General features: G+C 50.2%; 1 protein-coding gene and 1 long non-coding RNA gene across 2 annotated transcripts in view; one reads left to right on the plus strand and one right to left on the minus strand.

Annotated features, from left to right (window-relative positions):
• Positions 1-24,034, minus strand: part of ZMYND8 (zinc finger MYND-type containing 8) — a 131,876-nt gene that overhangs the window by 77,197 nt on the left and 30,645 nt on the right. The window contains 2 exon segments of the mRNA XM_021078039.1: positions 1,993-2,211; positions 11,922-12,070. Coding sequence (XP_020933698.1) covers positions 1,993-2,211; positions 11,922-12,070 — 368 coding nt within the window.
• Positions 3,948-7,715, plus strand: LOC106506709. The gene is made up of 3 exons (XR_001302178.2): positions 3,948-4,054; positions 5,849-5,927; positions 7,351-7,715. It is a non-coding gene; the product is annotated as an uncharacterized LOC106506709 (long non-coding RNA).

Genomic DNA, 24,034 nt, shown 5'->3' on the forward strand with positions numbered 1-24,034 from the left:
CCCAAGCCACAGCAGTGACAATGCCAGATTCTCAAACGCAAGGCCATCAGGGAACTTCCTGCAAAATTATTGAACAACTGGGAAGGGTGAGTTGAGACAAAAGGAACTCGAGATGAAGGTTCCAGTTCCCACACCAAAGGCAGCAGAACGAGGTGGGGCTCTGAAGAGGAAGGCCTTGCCAGGCAACCCGTGTCCTGCCCATCTCTCCATCTAGTGGCCAGCTTCTGCAATTTTAGGGGCAGAACACAATTTCGGTGTCATCATCACGCCATACTGACTGGATGTCTAACTTCTCTCCGTACATTTCTTATCTTCAAGAGGTACTACAGTCGCTATCCTAGAGCTTGCTTTTCTTCCCCACGATCAACACCTGGGAGGGCTTTCCACTTCCGACATCCTCATTTGAGATCTAAGACCAATATACCTCTGAACGCAAGGGACATTCCATACTAAACGATGCTGCAGATGACATTCTCATCTTCAGCATTTGGAAATAGCATCACAGTTGGAAGCTGCCAAGACTAAGACATCGCAGAAGAGTGGAAGCCATCACGACTGCTTTGGTTTGTTTTCGGGCCACACCCAGGGCACAGAGAAGTTCCTGGGCTAGGAATCGAACCTGAACCGCAGCTGAGACCTATGCCACAGCTGCAGCAATGCCAGGTCCTTAACCCACGGCACCAGAACAGGAACTCTTGTTTTATGTTTTTGGTTTTTTTGGCTGCACCTGCAGCCTACAGAAGTTCCCAGGCCATGGACGAACCCGCACCACCCCGCCTACCACAATGCCAGATACTCAACCTGCTGTGTCACAAGGAAACTCCCACAGTAACTGTTTTAATGAAGTGTGCTTAAGGCTTTGCTACAAAGAAACATACATGTTCCCTTCACTACACCAGCATGCTTCCGCCTCTGGCTCTATACCTGCAGCCTGTCTGCCTGGAAGGTCTTCCCCCTGTGGCTCCATGGCTCGCTCGTTCTCTTCTTCAGGTCTTTCTCAAATCCTAAGAAGGCTTCCTGCACTTCCTCATTTAAAATGGAAACACCTTGGCGTCCCGTCTTGGCTAAGTGGTTAACGAATCTGACTAGGAACCATGAGATTTCGGGTTCGATCCCTGGCCTTGCTCAGGGGGTTAAGGATCCAGCGTTGCCGTGAGCTGTGGTGTAGATCGTACATGCAGCTCGGATCTGGTGTTGCTGTGGCTCTGGCGTGAGCCGGCGCCTACAGCTCCAATTAGACCCCTAGCCTGGGAACCTCCATATGCCCTGGTGCAGCCCTAGAAAAGACAAAAAAAAAAAAAAAAAAAAATAAAATAAAAGTACAATGGGAACACCTTGCACCCCCACCCCACTCCCTACTCATCAACGTAGATTCTGTTTGTCTAGAACACTCTTCTCCTAACACACTGTATATAACTTTATTTTGGTTTGCCTTCTTTTCTTCTGAAAAAGAATGGGATCCAGGCTTCTTCGTGTCTGCTGTCGAACCCCGAGTACCTCATAGGCACTGGAGAAAGAGCTGTTGCGGGAACGCAAGCACCAGATGCAACCACAACCACGTGGGACACACAACCAGCAGTCTTCCCAGCATGGCCACGGCCGACGACTCCATGATGCAGCAGGAGAGGACGTGCAAGGAAGGCGGACACTTCACAAGCTCTTTGCAAAATAAGCAACTGCGAGGCGTTCCTAAGTGAACTTCTGACATGTTCATGACAGGAGAGTCGAAAAAGGCTGCAGGCCTCAGCGTGATCCAACGACCCGGGACGAATCAAAAACAAGATTCAGTGCAACCGTCTTTCCAAGAGCTGCAGTGCCAAGGCCACGGCCACTGTTGGTCCCCAAAAGGGGTGACCGGGATAGAGGAGACAGAAGGCAAGAAATTTCTCTTTTCCTTGTGGCGGGATTACGTGAACAACTCGAAACGAAAGGGAGAAAGAGAAAGGAGAAGAAACGAGGCAGACAACGCGCATTCGTTCGTCAGGAACTAACCTCACACTCAGGACAAAACCAGTCCCCCTCTGGTTCCGATGTCAGTCTCAGACACTTAGCGTGATAAACCCGGGGACAGAGCTCACAGCAAAGCACTTGGCCTTCCCGGTGACAAACCCAGCAGTAGAAATCATTTCGTCCGTCCTGCGGTACAACATCAACAGGGTCTGTGGTGAGTGGCTGCTTCATATAGTAAAACGGACCATGTCTTAGTTCTGACTGAAATGTAGGCAAGAAAGACAGGTTTGGTTTCAAAACAAATGCGCATTCGCAAAAGGAATTTGAACAAACACATCAATAACAACAAAAGAAAATCACAGCATTTTACACATTCATTAAAAAGCCATCTTGGGTTGCTCTACTCGATACAGGGCTGGCATGTCGCTAGAGAGTCAGGATTTCTTTTTCTTTCTTTAAAAGGCCATGGATTGAAACGCTGGTGTCTCAGAGTCAACAGGCAACCCTCACAGGAAAGCAGCGGGGCTGCCAGCAGGCTTGCCCGAGTTCCGTTTTAGCTCTAGAGCTGCGTGGCTCAGGGCACGTCTCTTAATCCCTCAGCTTCAATTTTCTCATCTGTAAAATGGGGATGACAATACCTAACGCCAGGGTATTGTGGCTGGATTTACATGGAATCATAGGAGGTATGCATTTAACACAGAGCCGCCACTACTAGCGTTGCTAATACGGTTACAAGCCCAACCTCCAGAAGTCTATCCGTGCAAAGCCAAGAAATGTATGGCCGTTTGCTGTGGGAGTCTTTCAACAACAGGCTTCTGGAGACCAGAGCCACTGGATTTGAGAAACCCAAAATCATCAACTTTTTAAAGTCTATCCCCAGTGCACCAGATACTTAGAGCCAACAAGAGGCTTTCCTAAAACCATGGTTCTTCTTGAACATGGTCGGTCCTGGTATTCGCAGAGAAACCACATCTGCTACTGAGAACCAACAAGGGCAGAAAGATAAGAGAGAGGGGTGGCCAATTCTTGGGGCCAGACCCCTCCTTATCCCAAAACATCACCAGAATTAAATGCTTCCCTAATGGTCTATTACAGAATCCAGCAAAGCCACCCTCCAAACACATACAATCACTCAGAAGAGACTCATTCGGAAAATGCCTCCTGGAGACCAGTGAGAACTCCCGTGGAGGAAGCCTGAGGAAGTCTGGTGCTAAGTGTCAAGAGGACCCAGTACCTGACTGTGTGAGCTGGAGACGCCCCTCAGCCCACTTTAGCCTTGTCTCCGTGGACAAGCTCTCAGGTGCAAGCACAGCACCTACCCCCGAATAAACTTCCTCGCAGAGCGAGCTGTCTTCCGGTCCCTCAGGAAGACATGAGTTTCCTCCATAAAGACCTCCCAACACTGGTCAGGGACGGCATGACGTTTGCTGCTGCTGTGAATGGGACCTTTTATTATTACAGCTTTTAAATAGTTTTTGTTGGCACATAGAAGTGCTGTTAGATGTTTAATACCCCAAACATGATCAGGTCGAATCATTTATTGATTAAAAATCTTATGTCCAAGTACCATGAGTTGTGTTCGTCCACGTCTGATATTTTGACATTACTTCTTTCTCTCCTGATTTTAGCAGCTAGGACCTGCAGGCTAAGGGGAACGAGTAGCCAAAACAGCAGGCACCCCTGTCTCGCTCCAGGTTTTATTTTTATTCTGAGTTTTAATGGTCTCGAAATGCCTGCTACTTCTACACCCCTTGATACAGAGCCTCACAGATGCTTACTTAGCAGATGTTTGTGAGCCAATCCTTCTAAGCCTCCCTACTCTCATTTCTACTAAAAAAAACAGCTACGTCTGTTACCAGGGCAATTGCGTAATTCTCAGCCCAGTTATTTCCCTGTTTCAGTTCAACATTTCAAATAAGTGCTCTACTCAGTTTCAGAAAATAACATCATCGCTACGATATTCTTCCCATTTACACGTTTCCGCCTACTGTCCCCATCTTCACTTTGTCTTCGCCATCACCTCGAAAGGCAGACGCCACTCATCTTAATGGACAGATTAGAAAACTCTATTAAAAAGACAACGGACACCCAAGCCCAGAGCAAGGTGGGTCTCCCAGCACTTTCTCTCGTTCCTATGCCCCATGGAAGATGGTGCTGGATGCAGAAAAGATGCTGACGATTAAAGGACCCCTCAGATAATACTCTCTGCAATTCAAAACAACCTCTGGGGAGTTCCCGTCGTGGCGCAGTGGTTAACGAATCCGACTAGGAACCATGAGGTTGCGGGTTCGGTCCCTGCCCTTGCTTAGTGGGTTAACGATCCGGCGTTGCCATGAGCTGTGGTGTAGGTTGCAGACACGGCTCGGATCCCGCGTTGCTGTGGCTCTGGCGTAGGCCAGTGGCTACCGCTCCGATTCAACCCCTAGCCTGGGAACCTCCATATGCCGCAGGAGTGGCCCAAGAAATAGCAACAACAACAACAATAACAACAACAACAAAAGACAAAAAAAAAAAAAAAAAAAACCTCTGGGAGTTCCCATTGTGGCTCAATGGAAAGGAACCTGACTAGTATCCAGAGACACAGGTTCGATCCCTGGCCTCCCTCAGTGGGTTAAGGATCCGCCATAGCCATGAGCTGTGTTGCAGGTCACAGACGGGGCTTGGATCCTGTGTTACTTACAATGGCTGTGGTGTAGGCTGGCAGCTGCAGCTCTTATTCAACCACTACCCTGGAAATTTCCATATGCCCCAAGTGCGGCCCTAAAAGGACCAAAATAATAATAATAATAACTAACCAACAAAAAACACTTCTGCTTGGAGTTCCTGTTGCGGCGCAGTAGAAACGAATCTGACTAGGAACCATAAGGTTGCGGGTTCGATCCCTAGCCTTGCTCAGCAGGTCAAGGATCTGGCATTGCTGTGAGCTGTGGTATAGGTCACAGACTTGGCTCAGATCCCGTGCTGCTATGGCTCTGGCATAGGCCGGCGGCTACAGCTCCAACTAGATCCCTAGCCTGGGAACCTCCATATGCCGTGGATGTAGCCCTAAAAAGACAAAAGACAAAAAAAATAACACAAAACACTAACTGCTTAATGCAAAAAGCTGGGGGGGTCGGGGGCTGGGATCTGAAAAATAAGAAGACGTTTACAAACAGAAGGGGAAAAACGGGGCGGGGGGGGAAAGACATGAAAAGATAACAGCATCTAGGGTGGGGGGGGCGGTCCTCAACTTGGTATCTTGGGCCAGAAAACTCCTTGTTGCAGGGAGCTGTCCTGTGCCCTGCAGGGTGTGCAGCATCACACAGCCGGGTGGTGGCACTCCCCTCCCCAACCTCCCCCTTCTCAAAACTGATGATCAAGAATATCTCCAGACGTTCGCAATGTCCCTTGGTGGGGGCAAAACTGACCTCAGCCAAAAGCTGCCAACGTAGAGGATCTGCTAACTGCCTGGGAAAATGGTCTTTTGAATATCTCTGGGGGAGGGCGTTAGAGGGGGTTACGGGAGAGGTGGGGGCGGGGAGGAACTTCCATTGAAAGATAAAGTGCACATATCAAGCAAGCAAAACTATTTCTACCCTGAGTGGGGTCTTCCAGGATGCTTTGTGGCTTCGGCAAGATAGCAGTAAACCATATTTCAGGGCCTGACTTCCTTTCAGTGAGTTAATAATAGGACAGGAAGAGTCATTAAGACCCAAGTGAAACTAGAAGAATCGAATACGACAGCTCATCTCCCTCACCAGCAGGCCAAGTCCTTCCCATCTAACAGAAGCCAGGGTACTGCCATTTCAGAAGTGAGGTTCCTCCCCGTGTCCCCACCCCCGCCCACACCTGGCCAGCGGGGGGTGTTCCTGGGAAGACCAGGAGGCACTGATGGGCAGCCTGCCCCTTCTCTTCTCAGGAGGTCTCATCCGTTGTTGCTGAGAACTACCTGCCTGGTAATCTCCCTGTCAATCAGATACCAGCCTTATCTGCTGCTTGTAAGTGTTTCCTGCTCCGAAAAAAATCATCTGATAACGAATATGGAACATTTTTAGAAAGGAAAAGCAAATCATTTCAGGGAAAATGGCTTGTTTTTCTTCTTCCCCACATGCACAAGGTGTGTTCCCAGCCTGCAAGGAAGGCAAGCAGGTTGCAACCTGCATTGCTGTGAGCTCATTGCGAGCGGCGAGCAGTGCCGTTCCCTGCTTCTTCCGCAGGCTGGCTTAACGAGGAAAGAGACAGGCCTGTTAACTCACTTCTGGCACACCTCAGTCTACACCAGGAGCCAGCACACTTTCTCTATAAAAGGGCTCTAGAAAGAGAGTAAGTAAATAGCTGAAGCTTTGCAAGTCACGTGGTCTCTAGGGCAAGGACCCGACTCCCCTCACAGGAGAGCAGACGTAATATGACGATATGCCCATCAGGGGACGGGGCTCTGTGCCAATCAGAAGGTGCTTCGGGCCGCACCTGGTCAGCGAAAACCAGCGGATGGGAGCTGGGGCTGCGTGTGGGCACAGGGTCCACGCCTGGGGGGCCGGGGGCAAGGGGAGAGGACCAGAGACTCAAAGCCCTTCTGGGGCCACAAAGGGAGCACAGATTAATGAAAACAGTCCTTGCTCCAGCTTGCTTGCTCCTCCTGCATTTGGTAAAAACACAAAGTAAAGAAGCACCACGCAGCCCTGGAGTGGGAGGGGACACTCAGCTCCACTGACCAAGACAGCCAGGTGGACACACATGCCCAGGGCCCCTTGGTCTCAGGAAGACGTGGGCGATCCTGCATGCTGTCCCCTGACCTGTCTCAGCTGTTCATACCCTGCCCCCCACCCAACAAGGGACTTCGGTGCAATGTCCCAGTTTTTTAAGACGATGCAAGGACCCAACAAAATTAGGTCCTAGCCCGCCTCTTGATGACATCTGCACCCCTGAGGTGAGAGGAGCCCCAGCGGTTTTTTGCCCTATTCAATCAAAGGTATACCTAAGGCCATTTTGCACCAATCCGTTAGCTGATCATCACTTCTCTAATGAGAAGGGGAAAAAAAAAGTAAAGCAAAGAAAGGTGGGAGGGGGAATTCCGTCGTGGCGCAGTGGTTAACGAATCCGACTAGGAACCATGAGGTTGAGGGTTCAATCCCTGCCCTTGCTCAGTGGGTTAACGATCCGGCATTGCCGTGAGCTGTGATGTGGGTCACTGACGCGGCTCGGATCCCACGTTGTTGTGGCTCTGGCGTAGGCCGGTGGCTACAGCTCCAATTCGAGCCCTAGCCTGGGAATCTCCATATGCCGTGGGATCGGCCCAAGAAATAGCAAAAAAGACAAAAAAAAAAAAAAAAAGAAAAAGAAAGGAGGGAGGAAGGGGAGAGAACACTGCCCTCAAACTCAAAACTTTCCAAGAAACTACAGCTCATACTTGGTATTTTTCAGGAAGGGCCCTCATGTCATCCAGGAGGAGGCATTTCTTGCCCCACCTACTGCAGGACGCGAAGGCACCTGACCCTCCTCCACAGAAGGCCGGACGCATCCTTCCAGGCTCCGGGATGCCCCCCACCTCCGGGCCCAAGAAAAAGTGCCTACATGTTTTCAACCTTTTCCTTAAACGTGAAACCACTGGACAAAAGGCAGTCAGAAATTAATTATGAACCTTAGAATAGATTTTCCCCTAAAAATAACGTGAGTTCTAAAGCTCTTCTTAAAATGCCCCTAAAAGTAACGAATTCCTGATATATGGAAAATAGGTGAAACCATAACACTCAGCCTACATCTTCACTTCATAATAAAAGGTCTCTACCAAAAAAATGTGAAAATATGGGGGGGGGGTTATGATGCTAAAATGCCTTTTTATTTATTTTTATTTTTGGCCATGCCCATGGCACACAGAAATGCCAGGGCCAGGGATCAAGCCCGTGCCACAGCAGCAACAACACTAGACCCTTACCACACTAAGTCACCAAGGAACTCCTAGGATGGCTTTCCTTTGAGAACACTGAAACCTAGAAATTTTATACAGAAGAGGAAGGGGGTGGAGAATCCTGATATACGCCAAAAAGCAAAAGAAGCTGAATGCCAAAGAGAGCCAGAGGCAGAAGGAACGAGCACAGCTGGCAGGGTATGTCACCACAGGGACAGCTGGGGAGTGCGGAAAACTAGAGCACACAAGCCCCACGCGTCTACAGGGCAGGCTCTACCTACTGCTGGATTTTTTTGAGTTTTTATAGGAACTCAGAAATACAAGTGGTTTAAAATGTCATGAGCTTCAAATGTTGATGACTCATAGAAATCATGGTGGTAAAACCTAGCATATGCAACCCTACAATTTGCTTTTTTTTTTTAGGGCCTCACCCACTGCATATGGAGATTCCCAGGCTTGGAGCTACAGCTGCCAGCCACGGCCACAGCCACAGCAACGCAGGATCCTTAACCCTCTGAGCAAGGCCAGGGACTGAACCTACGTCCTCATGGATGGTAGTCGGATTCACTTCCAATGCGCCATGACGGGAACTCCTACAATTTGCTTTTACTGCCCTCATTTTTTTCAAGTCTATAATTCTAAAAGAAGAAAGAAAAGGGAAAGGGAAGAGAAGAAAAAAAGCATCCAGAAGATTTAGAAGATTTAAGTTCCCCTTAGGAAAACAGACTGTGCCAGGGAGAGTATCCCTTCTATGCAAACATTATAAGCAGAATGAATTGGGGGGTCAAAGGTCAGAGATCTCTTTTCTTTAGTTAAGGCTGTTTCTTCTTTGCCAATTCCTGGCCCCAGGGAGTTTCAGATGCAAAAAGCAAAAACCCTGAGTTCCCACTGTGGCTTAGCAGTAATGACCCCACTAGTACCTATGAGGATGCAGGTTCGATCCCTGGCCTTGCTCAGTGGGTTAAAGGTTCCAGTGTTGCTGTGAGCTGCGGTGTAGGTCACAGACTCAGCTCAGATATGCTGAGCTACAGCTCCAATTCAATCCCTAGCCTGGAAACTTTCATATGCCACAGATGCAGCTTTAAAAAACAAAACAAAACAAAAAATACAATCCATCTTCAAATGTCCCTAGTCCAAATCCCTTTGTTAAAAGGCAACTGAAGCTCAGAGATGGGAAAGCAAGTGACAAGGTCACTGTGAGCTTCCCAGATGCAGTGGGGCTAGAAGGAGCCAAGTCTCCAGGTCTGGACCCCTCTGCAAGGTACCAGGGCTCTGCCAACTCCTCTCTCAGTACTGCAGATGTCTGAGTCTGCCAAAGCAGAGAATCGAGTCCTGGCTCCAGCCACCCACCCCTGCCTGCTTCACACCCACAGGGTGTTCTGTACTCATGAGCCACCTCCCTGTGTCAGACTCCTGGGGCGACAGCAATGCCCCAGTCACTGGCCACTTTCTGAGGCATCTAGTCCAGAGCAGGACACCCATTTACAAAGACCCCAATGTGATCATGAGGCTTGAAGCTTGTGTGACAGAAGCAGAATGAACACGTGGATGAGGAAGGGAGAGAAGAAAATGCATGAACTGCCCGAGCTGATCAGATTCCAGGAAGGGAGACTCGAGCCAATTCTTTTTCATTTTTTCTCTTTTTCTTCCTTTTTCTTTTTTTTTTTTTTTTAATGCAAGCCACTTCATAAAGCACACAAAGCACAAATGCCATGTTTGTGCACCCTCACAGAGGAGGGACCAGGAGACCATTCCCGCCCAGAGGGTACAAAAGCTGCCTCATGACTTCCTGACAACTAACTGGTAAGGGGTGGGGGGTGGCGGGGGGAGGTTGCCCTAAATTAAGGTTAGAGGATTATCCATAGCCTTCAAGTCCAACAGGTGTGGGATGGCTCCTTGGTGACAGGGATGGGTGGTCACCGGCTGAATTCAAGCCAGACAGGTGGGCCTAAGCTTCTCACTCACTCTGTGGCCTTGGGGCAGTGACGTAACCTCTCTGAACCTCTGTGCGTGTCTTCATCTGTAAAAGGGAGACAAGGGCAGCCCTTCCCCGCCAGTTCCCATAAACATCAATGCAGAAAAGGCTTACAGCAGGACGGGCACACTACAAGCACTGCTTTTACTGTCCTTCTCACCAATACTATTTATTACACATGCTTTTTCAAACTGCAATCCCCCCCACCCAGAAACATACTTAGAACCCACCAGTTTCTTCTCCCATAATGAGATTCCCAATGCATGAAACCTGTCCAACAAACTGGCTACAAACCAGAACCAGCCATTTAAATTAAAAATTCAGGAGTTCCCATCATGGCACAGGGGTTAATGAATCCGATAGGAATCATGAGGTTGCGGATTGGATCCCCGACCTTGCTCAGTGGGTTAAGGATCAGGCGTTGCTGTGAGCTGCCGTGTAGGTCGCAGACGCGGCTCGGATCCCGCGTTGGTGTGGCTCTGGCATAGACCGGCTCCGATCAGACCCCTAGCCTGAGAACCTCCATATGCCACGGGAGCGGCCCTAGAAAAGGCAGAAAGACCCTTAAAAATTAATTAATTAATTAATTAATTAAAATGTCAGTTTCTCAGGTACCTCTGCCATTTTTGCAAATGCCAGGGGCCACACGTGGCTTGTGGCTATCACACTGAACAGCACAGGCCTGGAACTTTTCCATAGCTGCTAGTTCATTACTTCACAGATAGTCTGCGATGATTCCACTTAGTACAGATTCTGGCTTAACTTTTATTCTTAGCGTTTATGTCATTAAGGTCAATTCATCTTCACAACAGCCCTGTGAGTTTGGTAGTGGTAGTATCATCATTCGCCTTTCAGTAAATGAGAAAACGAGGCACAGAGGTTAAGGAGCCCACAGCCACAAGGCAGAAGCAGAGCTGGCATTTCACTATGTAATTTTGAGAGTGAAAATAGATTCGTGCTCAGAAACATACCCCTCTCACAGTGCTGGGCATTTGACTGTTGCTAGGTTTCTCCCCGTGAAGGCAGCAATCTTGTTTTATTCAACCTCGAATCCCCAGGGCCCACTTCAGCTTCCACAATCTGCACAAATGGATGAATACATTCCCAGGAATCCCCACTGAAGGGCTATCAGAACTGGCTGGGCCTCCTGTTTCCTTTAACATTAGGAGACGTGACCTCCTAGGCCACTAGAGGACCTTTCATTTTTCAAGTCGGAAGAGTAGCTAGGAGTTCCCAGGTGGCTCAGCAGTAATGAACTCGACTAGTATCCACGAGGACAGGGGTTCGATCCCTGCCCTCAGTCAGTGGGTTAAAAGATCTGGCGTTGCCATGAGCTGTGGTGTAGGTCGCAGACGTAGCTCGGATCTGGCGTGGCTGTGGCTGGTCAGCAGCTACAGCTCCGATTCAAACCCTAGTCTGAGAACTTCTATATGCTGCAGGTGTAGCCCTAAAAAGACCAAAAAAAAAAAAAAGAAGAAGAAGAAGAGTAGTAGCTAGTCTGCATCAAAGAATTTCAGAGCTAGAAGCTCAAACGAGATCCAAGATGGCAAAACGTTTTTGACCAGTCCTGGCTGCTGAGGGACTACGCACCATGAGAAGGAATGGTGACCAATTACCAAAGTCAAGGTGGGCAACAGGTAGGGAGAGCAGCTGTCTCTCACCACAGACCTAAACCCATTATTTTACAGATGAGAAAACTGAGACCAGAAGGGAGCATGCCTCGACCACACAGCACCTCTAGGCAGAGCTCAGAACTGTCCCAGGGGTGAGGCTTAATAGCGCAACACTCCTAGGTACCGGGGGACACAGCCCTAAATTAAACTGGGGGGCGGGGGGAAGAAAAGAAATCTAAGGAAAATCCCTGAATCCTCGAGCACGCTATCTTTATCTTATCTGGGTCACTGCCCTGCCCCCAAGAGAGATCTGAAAACCTGCTAGAAATGTCTACACACACCCATTGTGAGCTGCCCTTTCTGTCCCATGCAAACGACAGCCCGAGCAAGGCAGCCCGCTAAACGCCAAGCACCCCAGCCATTGGAGAAACCCGGAGAGCTGCAGTGCTTCTCACGGCCCCGCGGGCGGGTGTGGACACCGTTCCCAGGGGCCTTTTACCTGCTCCTTATTGTTACTGTTCAGTAAGCCGGGTTTCTTTTTCTTTTTAATGGGGCTTGTTGATGTGTCCTGTGGCGAGTGGCCATTGGAGGAATGCGGAGGGCTGGGAAACTTTCTTTTCTGGGCTGTTCTCTCTGTGGAGCCAGGATCTGAAAGAGACACACAGGACCACGTGTTTTAAAGCCGTCAGCAAGGATGAGGCCCCGCAGGAAGGGGAGTAGAAGAAACACAACACAACCCGTTTTGTCCCCAAACTCAAGAACGCCACTGACCCCATCTCTTCACTGCCTGTCTCAGAGGTCAGTCTTTCTTTGGCCCACATCACACTTCTGTAAAAATTTTAATTCACTGCCAAACTACAAAAATTGGAAAACATCACATAAAACCCTAGATTTTGGGCTTCTCCAAAAAAAAAAAAAAAAAAGTATCAGGACCTACAGGGTCTATGGGGACGAGATCGAGTTGAATCCCACTTTCCGATGGGAATGTGTCCTTCATTTTGCCACAATCCCCACCCTTCCTCACAGTGGTTCCTGCTTGACCAGAATAGGAGCCAGCTGCCAGGAGTTGTCACATGGCCACCAGTACTGTCCTTACCCAAAGAAATACTTGTTCTTCACACCCAGGCCTGATGGCAAAAGAAAGAAATTATAAGACAGACCAAGAAAAAAAAAAAAAAAGAGAGAAGGCCGCGGGCTTCAAGAAAATGAAGGCAAACAAACCTCGCTGTACAAGACAACATGTATTCATACGTATCAGGCTACCGAACAAAGTGTAATCATGTGAAAAGCACACACTCCACCCACCAGAAAGTTCTCATGGCCCAGTTACCAGCAGGCATCCTGTCTGCAACTCTCCTTCAAAGAGACCAACACAAACTAATTCTCACCAGTCCTCATCTGGGAACCACCTAACCCACCCTGGACAGCCATTCCTTTCTCGTTTCACCCTCCCAGCATCTCGTGTAAACACACGGCCCCTTCCACCACCGCTCAATCTTCACCTGCGAAGAACTGAATCCAGTCCATGCCCGATGGCTGTCCTGTGAGCTCAGGGACCGTCTAAGGGAAAGGCCTGGAGCACCTCCTATCCAAGGAACGACAGCCACCTGCACCTCGAGAGGAGACAGCTACCCCGGGAGCAAAGGGGACGGGATGGGACGTAGAGGCCGCGAAGATGACTCTCCGGCAAGACAGGCGGTTGACATTCCTCCTCCCAGGGGAACTCTCGGGCAAGCCCCGGCAGGCAGGCCGGGCTGGGTGTCACCGGGTCTGCGTCTGGACAGGAGCCGCCGGGGCAGATCAACAGGGTCCAAGTCGGCCTCACGCAAGGCCTCCTCGGAGTTTACCTTCCACACAGAGGTGGAGCGGCCTCCCGCAGCCGCACAAAGGAGGACAAAGGACTCCACTTGAGAAATCCAATCCACACAAGGGAATTCTCCGGGCTCACCGGGAGGGAGGGGGGCTGGGTGGGTGGGTGGGTGGGTGGGCGGCCTGTGGGAAAATCCTCAACAAATGCTCAGGGCGCAGCGCTGAGTCACAGCCCTGAGAGGAAATTAAATGCTAACCACAGGCACCTTGAGGGAGAGGGGACCCCAGAGTGGGGACCATCGCACAGACAGCAAGACGGCGCCCCAGAGAACCCAAGGGTTGGCCCAGAGGCGCGCAACAGCTAGTTAGTGAGAAAATGCACTAAAAAGATGCAGCCTGGGACTGGCGCCTTTCCCCAGAGACACCCTCCTCTCACTCCCGTGAGGATACTCACCCCACTTAGCCTCCATATGTGAAAACTCTATTTTTTTTTTTTTTTTTGGTCTTTTTGTCTTTTTAGGGCCACACCCGCGGCATATAGAGGTTCCCGGGCTAGGGGTCCAATCGGAGCTGTAGCCGCCAGCCTACACCACAGCCACAGCAATGCAGGATCTGAGCCACGTCTGCGACCTACACCACAGCTCACAGCAACACCAGATCCTGAACCCACTTGAGCGAGGCCAGGGATCAAACCCGCAACCTCAGGGTACCTAGCTGGATTCGTTAACCACTGAGCCACGGACAGGAACTCCAACTCTCACTTTTTCCATTGGGTCTTTGACCCAAACTTTTCCTCCTAGAAACACATTCTATAGACATGGTCACAGGCAGCAAAGCACATGCCAGAACACTGAACTGCAGCGCCGTGTGTTAAGCCCGAGACTGTAAAGGACTCCCGTGTCCACCAAGTCGGAGCTGCTCTGATAACATACAGCGGGACGCAGCCAGGAAGAACGAGGCACACCTCTACAAAACTGAGGTACGCCCGCCCCCAAGCTCTGGCATCAGGTGAAAAAAGCAACAGGCAAAAACACCAACGGCATTCTTCACAGAACCAAGGTAATTTTAAAACAATTTTAAAATTTGTATGGAAACACAAAAGACACCGCCCCCCTCAGTTACCAAAACAATCTTGAGAAAGAAGAATGAAGCTGGAGGAATCCTTTGCAGTATAGAAATCACTATACTACAGAGCTACCGTCACTAAAACCATATGGTACAGGCACAGAAACAGACACATCAATGGCAAGGGTAAGAGTCCAGAAACAAACCCATGCACTTATAGTCGATTAGTCTACAAGGAAGGAGGCAAGAGTCTACAATGGAGAAAAGACATTCTCTTCAACAAGTGGTGCTGGAAAAGTGGGACAGTTACATGCAAAAGAATGAAATGAGAACATTCTCAAATACAAAAAAGCAACACAGGTCTAATACCATTAATGCGCCAACACAGAGCCCAAGAAAGATGGTTTTTATTTTTCTGGGTGGGCTTTTTGTGGGGTAGGGGAAGTTTTATTTCTCTTGTTTTGTTTTAAAGACCTTTTATATATATTCATATTTACATAAGACTAAAATATTCTTTTTTTTCTTTTTTCTTTTTTCTTGTCTTTTTGCCATTTCTTGGGCCGCTCCTGCGGCATATGGAGGTTCCCAGGCTAGGGGTTCAATCAGAGCTGTAGCCACTGGCCTACACCAAAACCACAACAACGCGGGATCTGAGCTGCACCTGCAACCTACACCACTGCTCAGGGCAACGCCGGATCCCCAACCCACTGATGAGGCCAGGGATCGAACCCGCAACAGCATGGTTCCTAGTCGGATTCGTTAACCACTGAGCCACAATGGGAACTCCAAGACTAAAATATTCTTGAATATCCTAGGCTGATGGGAGTTCTCTGGTGCTCTAGTGATTAGGATTCACTGCTTTCACTCCTGCAGCCTCATCTAGTCTGAGAAACTGAGATCCCACATCAAGCCACTGCACACCACAACCAAAAGACAGACACAGACAGATGGATAGATAGAAGATAGAGAGATAGACAGACAGACAGAGAGACAGACAGACATTCCTGGTTAAACACAGAAAGTACAAGCTCTTTTTTTCCTTTCTTTTTTTTGGCCACGTCTGCGCCATGCGGAAGTTCTGGGGCCAGGGATCAACCCTGTGCTGTGGCAGCGACTCAAGCCACAGCAGTGACAATGCTTGATCCTTAACTCACTGCACCACCAGGGAACTCCAGCACAAGCTCTTGATGGGGATCAGTGGGCGCCTCCAGGGAGAACGTGCAGGGAGCGGGGGAGGGATTATTTTTTACCGTGTACCTCTGAGTACTTCACCATGTGCCTAGACTACTTTCTCAAAAAAAGGAAAATTAAAAATGAAATATTTAGAAGGTTCAGTGTCATATTAAAGAGTAGCAGGCGCAAACAAAAGCCAATAATGAGCAAATGACAGAGGCCTAATTCAAGATAAACACTGTCACCAGATGGACAAACTTGAGGCCCATTGCTGTGAGCTTGCAGGCCCCAGGAAGGAGTTGGGTATCTGTTCTACGTGAATCTAATAAACCCAACAACTTTGCTCAACTATCAGAGGATGGGTTAAATGAAGTGTCTGGGGGGCTCAAAGGAAATGTACCCCAGAAGCAATGGCACCCTGGCCAGGCAAAAATTGAAAGACATTGGGCCAAGATTTTTTTTTTTTTTTTGGTCTTTTTAGGGCTACGCCCATGGCATATGGTAAGTTTCCAAGCTAGGGGTCAAATGGGAGGTGTGGCTACTGGCCTATCCCACAGCCACAGCAATGCAGGATCCGAGCCATGTCTGTGACCTTCTCCACAGCTCACAGCAACACCAGACCCTTAACCCACTGATCAAGGCCAGGGATCGAACCCACAGGGATACGAGTTGGGTTTGTTACCGCAGAGCCACCAGAGAACCCCTGGGCCAAGATTTTGATTTTCCATGTTTTGCTTCATTTGTGGGTAGATTTTGAAAGAGGAGAGCACATAAGCAAAATCAAGCCAGTGGAAAGTTAGGAACATGCTTGGGAAGAAACAAATACAGCTGACCCCTGAACACCACAAGGGAGAGGGCTTCAACACCACCCCGCACCCCCAGGGTCAAAAATCCTCATTCTCCTATCCCTGCCTCCAAAACAAAGGAACTCATAAATGACTCACCGATGGGGAGGAAGCTGAAACTGTCTGGACAGAATCGGGATTCAAACCCCAGTTTTTGAGATTCCACATGTTGCGATCCATAATCGAACACAAACTTTTCCCCCTCTCAAAGATGGGTAAATGAAAATACAACGAGGTATCTCCACTGAAAAAATCCACATTCAAGGAGAGGGGACAGTTCAAATTCATGTTTTTCAAGGGTCAACTGCAGTGTTTCGATCTTTCCAGAGTACTGTCAGATCTTGGAAGGGACAACTCTTCCCTTCCACTCCGTACCCACCCAACCACCCGCTGCCGTGGGTGCTCCCTCTGTGACAACCAGAAGCACCCACATCCTTCCCACCCCTCCCAGGAGTGGTACGAGCCTCCAGAGGCATCGCAGAGCTGGGGCCTGGTTCCGGTGGGTGAATTCCAGAGCCCAGCCCACACGGCGTCAACCCGTGGGGGCCAGAAAGGGCCCCAGGTCCTCCCTGGACAGTCTGAGATCTCCTAGGATGACGGCGGTTCCCAAAGTGTCATCTCCACACCAGCAGAAGCAGCACCCTCTACGCACTGGGCTAGAAAAGCATGTTCTCAGGCTCCACGGCACATCTCCAGAATCAGAAGCTGGAGCAGGGCCCAGGGGTCTGGGGTTTAACCAGCCTCTGGAGGATTCGGGTGCACGCTAGTTTGAGATGCTCCAGGGTGTGTGTTGGGGGGATGGATGGAGTCTGGGTTCCCCAGCCGAGATCCTGCCCATTGCCTCTCCTTCGTCCCCACTCCCTGTAGGGCGGGTTCAGGACCATGGAAACAGAAGCCAAGTAAGGAAGCAAGGAGAAAGGAAAATAGCTAAACAGATGACCCCGGGGACTCTCCCTACTTCTCAAGGCCTCAGGGACACATCTGTGAAATGGGAGGAGAGGTGGAAAGAGGGACCAGACCAGTTCTTACTGGCAGTCAATAAAAGTACTGCAGGGCCCCCACCCCCGACCCACGTGCCATGGTTCTGTACGTGATGTAACTTCCTAGGAAGAGGGGCCAGAGCCCATTTCACCTCCTCAAAGGTGACATCACTGCTAAAGATTAAAAAACTATGGAAGGGAGGGGGAGGGAGTGGGAGGGATCGGGAGCTTGGGCTTATCAGACACAACTTAGAATAGATTTACAAGGAGATCCTGCTGAATAGCATTGAGAACTACGTCTAGATACTCATGTCGCAACAGAAGAAAGGGTGGGGAAAAAAACTGTAACTGCAATGTATACATCTAAGGATAACCTGACCCCCTTGCTGTACAGTGGGAAAATAAAAAAAAATAAAAAAAAAAACTACGGAAGATCACTAAGTCCACAAACAGCTGGAGAGGGTGTGGAGAAAAGGGAACCCTCCCGCACTGTTAGTGGGAATGTAAACTGGTACAACCACTATGGAAAACAGTACGGAGGTACCTTAGAAAACTCTATGTAGAACTACCACATGACCCAGCAATCCCACTCTTGCGCCTATATCCAGACAAAACTTGCCTTGAAAAAGACACAGGTACCCGTATGTTCATTGCAGCACCAAACACAACAGCCAGACATGGAAACAACCTAAATGTCCACGACGGATGAATGGATTAAGAAGATGTGGTACAGATACACAATGGAATACTACTCAGCCATAAAAAAAAAAGAACAAAAGAATGCCATTTTCGGTAACATGGAAGGAACTAGAGACTCTCACACTAAGTGAAGTCAGTCAGAAAGAGAAAGACAAATACCATATGATATCACTTATATCTGGAATCTAATATACAGCACAAATGAACCTTTCCACAGAAAAGATACTCATAGACTTGGAGAATAGACTTGTGGTTGCCAAGGGGGATGGGGAGGAAGTGGGATGGACGGGGAATTTGGGGTTAACTGACAAAACACTACAAAACAGCTATAATGGAAAAACATAAGAATCATTAAAATAATAATAAATAAATTAAATAAACACTGAAACCGGAAAAAAAATTAAAAACTATGGAAGATCGAGTCTTTTAACTTTGAAATGCCTTAATTCCATGGGAAAGAGGGAAGAACAGAATCACTGGAAATAAATATACTCCTTAGCCCTGGAGAGGTACACAAAGCTTTGCCCAAGGCCACCAGCAAACAAAGGGAAGCAGGGCCTCAGTCGGTGAGAGGAGGGGTCTAACCCAAGGGTGCCCACACCTAAGAGCATCCCCACCTGCGAGTCTGAGCCAAACATAAAAACCCCAATTCCATTCCCCGTTACAGACACACCGACTCCCTCCAGAGTTAATGAGAGATCAGTGACTGTATCCAAGGGGTAGAAATTTAATAGATTCCAAACAACAGACACAATTGTCAACAGCAGAGGCTTTCACTGAAGACTCTTGGGGAGAAAAATTGAGAAATGCCGGCTGGATTCAGTGTCCTTCAGAGACAGGGATTCTGGCTTCACAACCTACTGACGCCAGTGGAGGCGAGGCCTCTGCTGGTGACAGAATGGTGGCTGGGAACCGTGCTGTCGTCATGGTAATAAAGCTGCCTTAAGGACCTTCTCCAAAAAGCTGAGTCAAAGGGTTTCTTTTTTCCCCCCTTCTTTAATGATCTGATTCTGACAGGGACATGTTTCTAAATGCATTTCAAGTATCACTTTGGAATAAGGACAAACAGCCATGTAAGACCGGGCCGCTAGGGAAATGGTTCACCCTTGATCCCAGAGACTTTCCTGGGAGGTAGCAGGACTTGAGATTCTACAGGGCTGGCCGCCAGCAGCCCTACTGCCCTTCAAAGATAAGTCTGGTGCTGCAGGAGTTAACATGGGCGAGGGGACAGAGTAGCCTAGAAGAAAAGGACAGAGCAGTGACTCAGGCGCACAGCGTGGCATGGAGCAGGAAGCAGCAAATCTTCCCCTCCCGTGACTTTTCACTGAATCTCAATATGGCAAGGTCTACTGGGAATTAGGATCCGAGCACGTGACGACATCTGCCCTGAACCTGTTGTGAACAGACCAGAAATAATCCCGCTGCGCCCTCCCTAGATGGCCCCTGACTTAAGGGATGCCGGCCTCCAAGATAACCGAGCCTCTTAGCTTTCCTGAGCCCTGGGTGTTAACAGCTAAGATGCTCTTTTACTGCATATAATGCACCAGACCCTGTTGCAAATGCCTTTCGGGTCCGTCCCTCTAAATCACCTGCCCAAGATCACACAAGGGCCCGGGTGGGCTCGGGAGCCAGGCCGCCACCTGGGGCCTCACACGGGGAGAGGCGGGTCTCAGCTCTGCAGCCAGAAGACTGCCTGGCTCGGGGTCTCTGTGTGAAGGGCACACGCTCATGCTGCTGGTTTCCTTTCTCCACTGCAGATGGTGCGGTGTGGGGGCTGGGGAGTGCCAACGTGACAGTGGATGTCACATGCTGATGACACACACTGTTCTCCCAAAGGCGGTTCCCAGAAGCACGCTCACCTCCCCACCTTCGCCGGGGGGCAGCAGGGCCTGGCCTACACCACAAAACAGACTGGGGGAGGGAAGGCTCCGCAGCCATGCCCCCTCCCTGAAAAGCCCTTCCCAATGTCCAGCCAGGCCCAGCCAGGCACCCCAGCCCCCACCCACATCCGGCGCCTGAGTCACCACACTTGCCACTCCTCAGTCTAGGAAATGACACACCAAATACAGGGAATTGTCTCCTCCGGAGAGGGACCAGGCCCCAGCCAAAGGCCAGGCCCTCCCCCTGGAGGACAGGCCCTGTGGTGTCTTTCCATGGATGTAAATTTCCTCAATGCTATCAACGGCAGGATGGCTGGGGGCTGAATAAAAAGCGAGTAACGGGCAACAGGCTGGCACCAGCATCAGAAGCGGGGTGACCAAGCGGTGGCTGGCCAAAGGCAGACCAGTCTCAGGCAAACCCGGACAAGCTGGTCACCCTACACAGAAGTCAGGCTGGGGGGCCAATGATACAGGTGGGGTGCAGTGCGGCCTTAAGAAAGCTACTTAACCCTTCTGGGCCTCTGCTCTTCCTTCCGACGGATGGAGATCCTGGTACTGCCTGGAGTTAGCCACAGATTAAAGGAGTTAATTCATGTGCTGCTCTGAGGGTGAGGCCTGGCAGAGAGTAAGCACTCCATAAACAGTAGCTGTTTTTTATTTAAACCCACACACATTCCTCCTCCTCGTCTTTTTTCTCCTCCTCCTCCACCATCGCTCTCCAAAAACAGGGGTGATTTCCCCCAGGAGCAGGTTAAATCCATGCTCAGTTATGGAAACACCAGCCTATATAAGACGGAGCTGGGAACCGGCCCAGGAGCCGGTTCCTGCATGTCCATCACGCTGTGCAAAGTCCAGCTTTCCTCCTGTAACGGCGAAGGCAGGGTCAGGCGTGGAGGCCCAGGCTGGCTCAGCCGTGAGTGCAGGCACTTGCCAGCCCTCTCCAAAGCCTCAGTGTGACCACACGCTGCTCTCGGGGCAGGAGCAAAGCACAGCCACCCTCATTTCAAAGCGTTTCCCAAAGACACAGAGCAGGTACCTAAACAGGCCTCCCTCCCCAGGAATCTTAGAGCCCTCCCCAGCCAGTAATTACATCATCATGAAACAAAAGCCCACAATCTCCTCCAGGCCCAGAGGAGAAAGGAGAAAAATCAGGAAGCAAAGGATGGGGTAGGGAAGGGGCAGGATTTTTCGTGTCCAAGGAGCCAGGAGGAGCCAGGAAGAACATGTGAGCGGCCAAAACACTCAGGCAGCCAGTTTGCTCACACGGATCTCTCCTGGAGCCATAGAATCTGGATGCCAAGGCCACAGCCTGGGCCGCTGGAGCCACTGGGGCCTCCCGGAAAGGCTGCACGCGCCTACGCCGGGCTTCTAAGAGGTCTCCCGCGTGTGGCTGTGACCTCCCAGATCAGGAAAAGGGCTGGAACGGAGAAGGGGCCGTGGAAGGAAGGGGGCCGTTCCCCACTTGGGGGAAATGTCACTGGACCAGGGAGCCGGGGACCTCGGAGACCCAGTGAGCGCGGGGGCAGGTGACCCTGGGAAGGGGCGCTTACCTGCCATTGAGAAAGCTCTGCGGTTCTGAGGGCCCAGCCTCTCGGTTCAAGGGAACAGAGGCTCACACACGACACACATTCCTGCTTCCGGCTCCTCGGCGGCCTCTCCCAGGGGGAGGGGGAAGCAGCAGAGAGGACAGGCTTGGAGGCACCACTCACCGGGCCGGCCCGGGGCTCCTCGCACCGGGTCGCCCAGCGGGGCAAGGACACCCTCACCTCCCTGCAGTGCCATCGTGTTCCCGGGCTTTCGGCTCTAATTTATCACCTCGACAGACAGCAGCCTGGCTAAGCTGCAAACCTTCAGTGCAAGCACCAAAGAGCCATTTATTTCGCTGATGTGAATAAACACAACAAATTGCAGTGGGTTCTGCTTGCCCGAGTGAGAAGATCAGAAGGGAATTGGGGGGTGGTGGGGGGAAGATGGGTGGCTTGCATCTTGAAGGTGTTTTTAAATAATTGTTTCCAATTATCTTTAGTTCTCATGCGCCTCTCCTAGAAATGAGAAAACCATCTTCCCACTGGACACAAACTCAGTCTCCCTCTCCCCATCCCTCCTCTCGAGTTCCCGCTCTCTCACTCTCTCAATAATGCAGAAGTGGTGATTAATGGGCACATTCATATGTAAAAGATGAACTTCCAAACTCTCAGGGCAAGACAGAAATTGCTTCCATCTAGGGCTGATTTACAAATGAATTCACTGTTTCGCCATCAACGTCCAGAGGCCAAGGCAACCACACAGCCCCTTCTCCCCACCCCCTCAGCTGAGATGAAGCCTTCTGGAAAAAGAAACAACATTCCAACAAGAATTTCCTGGTTCCAGAACGCCAAGCTCCTTCGTCTTTACAAAGACGGGGAGGCAGGGCCCAACTCTCTACAAGAAAAACCCACGCACCCCGCCCACCCGCTCAGCAGGCCAGGCCCGGAGGCTGAGTCCGACGTGTGGACACATTTGAGGCCCTCAAACTCCGCCAAATCACCACAAAGAAACCGTGGAGTGCCCAGTTGCCTTTGGCCTTTACAGTTAGCCGGCGGAAGGGAGAGCATGCCGGAGAAAAGGAGTTGGTTCTGGTGGCTGAAACCCGTGTATACACTATTTGTCTAGGCTGCAAGGAAGGACTCAGCCCAGGTTCTGCGAAGCTCAAGTGCTGGTGGGTGGCTTTGGAACTGCAATGGGGAACCGCAGCATCAGAAGGCCAGTTCCGAAGTAGAAAGGCTGCCAGCAGCAGCTGAAGCAGCAAAGGGGCTGAGGGAAGAAAGGGAGAGGAGAGGCTGCAGGGAAGGGGGTGGCGAAGGAAGAGGTCCCCCCCCACCCCCGTTGGTAACCAGGCAACACTTCCGACACGCCCTGGGTGCAGGCCTGGCCTCTCTAAAAGCCACCTTAGTGCAGACCAAGAAAATTCTCGGGGAAGACACCACGGAAGAAGAGACAGGCCCGCCCTCTGCAGTCACCTCCCTGCCTGTTTGGAGGAAGCAGAGATTTTAGAGCAGACTGTCATTCAAATTACACTGGTCAAAAAGATGCTGAGGGGTTCCCGTTGTGGCTCAGCAAGTTAAAAATCCGACTAATATCTATGAGGATACAGGTTCAATCCCTGGCCTTGCTCAGTGGGCTAAGGATCCAGTGTTGCCGTGAGCTGTGGTGTGGGTCACAGACAAGGTTCAGATCTGGCGTTGCTGTGGCTGTGGTGTAGGCTGGCTGCAGCTCTGATTGGACCCCTAGCCTGGGAACCTCCATATGCTGCAGGTGCAGCCATAAAAAGACACATAAAAGGATGCTTAACATCACCTGGATATTGCCCGCCCCCCAGGCTTAACAATGCATAGAAGACTGATTAGCAGAGCCAATGCAATGTCCCTTACGGAAGGCAAAGATGGGAAGAAACTTCAACGTCATCCACAGGGGACTGAGACGCAGCCAAAAAATGAAATAAAGAAGGAATCACGTCTTCAAGTACGGGCATGGGGCAAAATCCAAGCAACATAAGGCCAGAAACAGAACCTGGGTAAAAAAATAGAAGCTGCGTGGGCTCTGGTTTGCAAAGGCCTAGAGGGACACCCAGGAAATCGTAAACACCGAACTTCTCTTTGAATTCCTTCTGACCACATTCACCTATTTAACAATTTAAAGTATTTTTAGGGTGTCCCCTGGTGGTCTAGTGGTTAGGACTCGCTCAGCTCTTTCACTGCTGTGACCCTGGTTCAATCTCTAGTCTGGGAGCTGAGATCCCACATCAAGTTGCTGCATACAGTGGCCAAAAAATAAAATAAGACAAAACAAGGACATAATAAAATGAATTCCATTTGCCATTAAAAGGGGGAGGGGGGGAGCTCCCATCATGGTGCAGTGGTTAACTAATCCAACTAGGAGCCATGAGGTTGCAGGTTCCATCCCTGGCCTTGCTCAGTGGGTTAAGGATACGGCGTTGCCATGAGCTGTGGTGTAGGCTGCAGACTCGGCTCGGATCTGGCATGGCTGTGGCTGTGGTGTAGGCCAGTGGCTACAGCTCTGATTGGACCCCTAGCCTGAGAACCTCCATATGCCACAGGAAGCGGCCCTAGAAAAGACCATAAAGGGCGGGGGGGTGGATGATAACAAGACCCATGGTGAACT

This window comes from Sus scrofa, chromosome 17, assembly GCF_000003025.6.
Source record: "Sus scrofa isolate TJ Tabasco breed Duroc chromosome 17, Sscrofa11.1, whole genome shotgun sequence".
Taxonomy (NCBI): Eukaryota; Metazoa; Chordata; class Mammalia; order Artiodactyla; family Suidae; genus Sus; species Sus scrofa.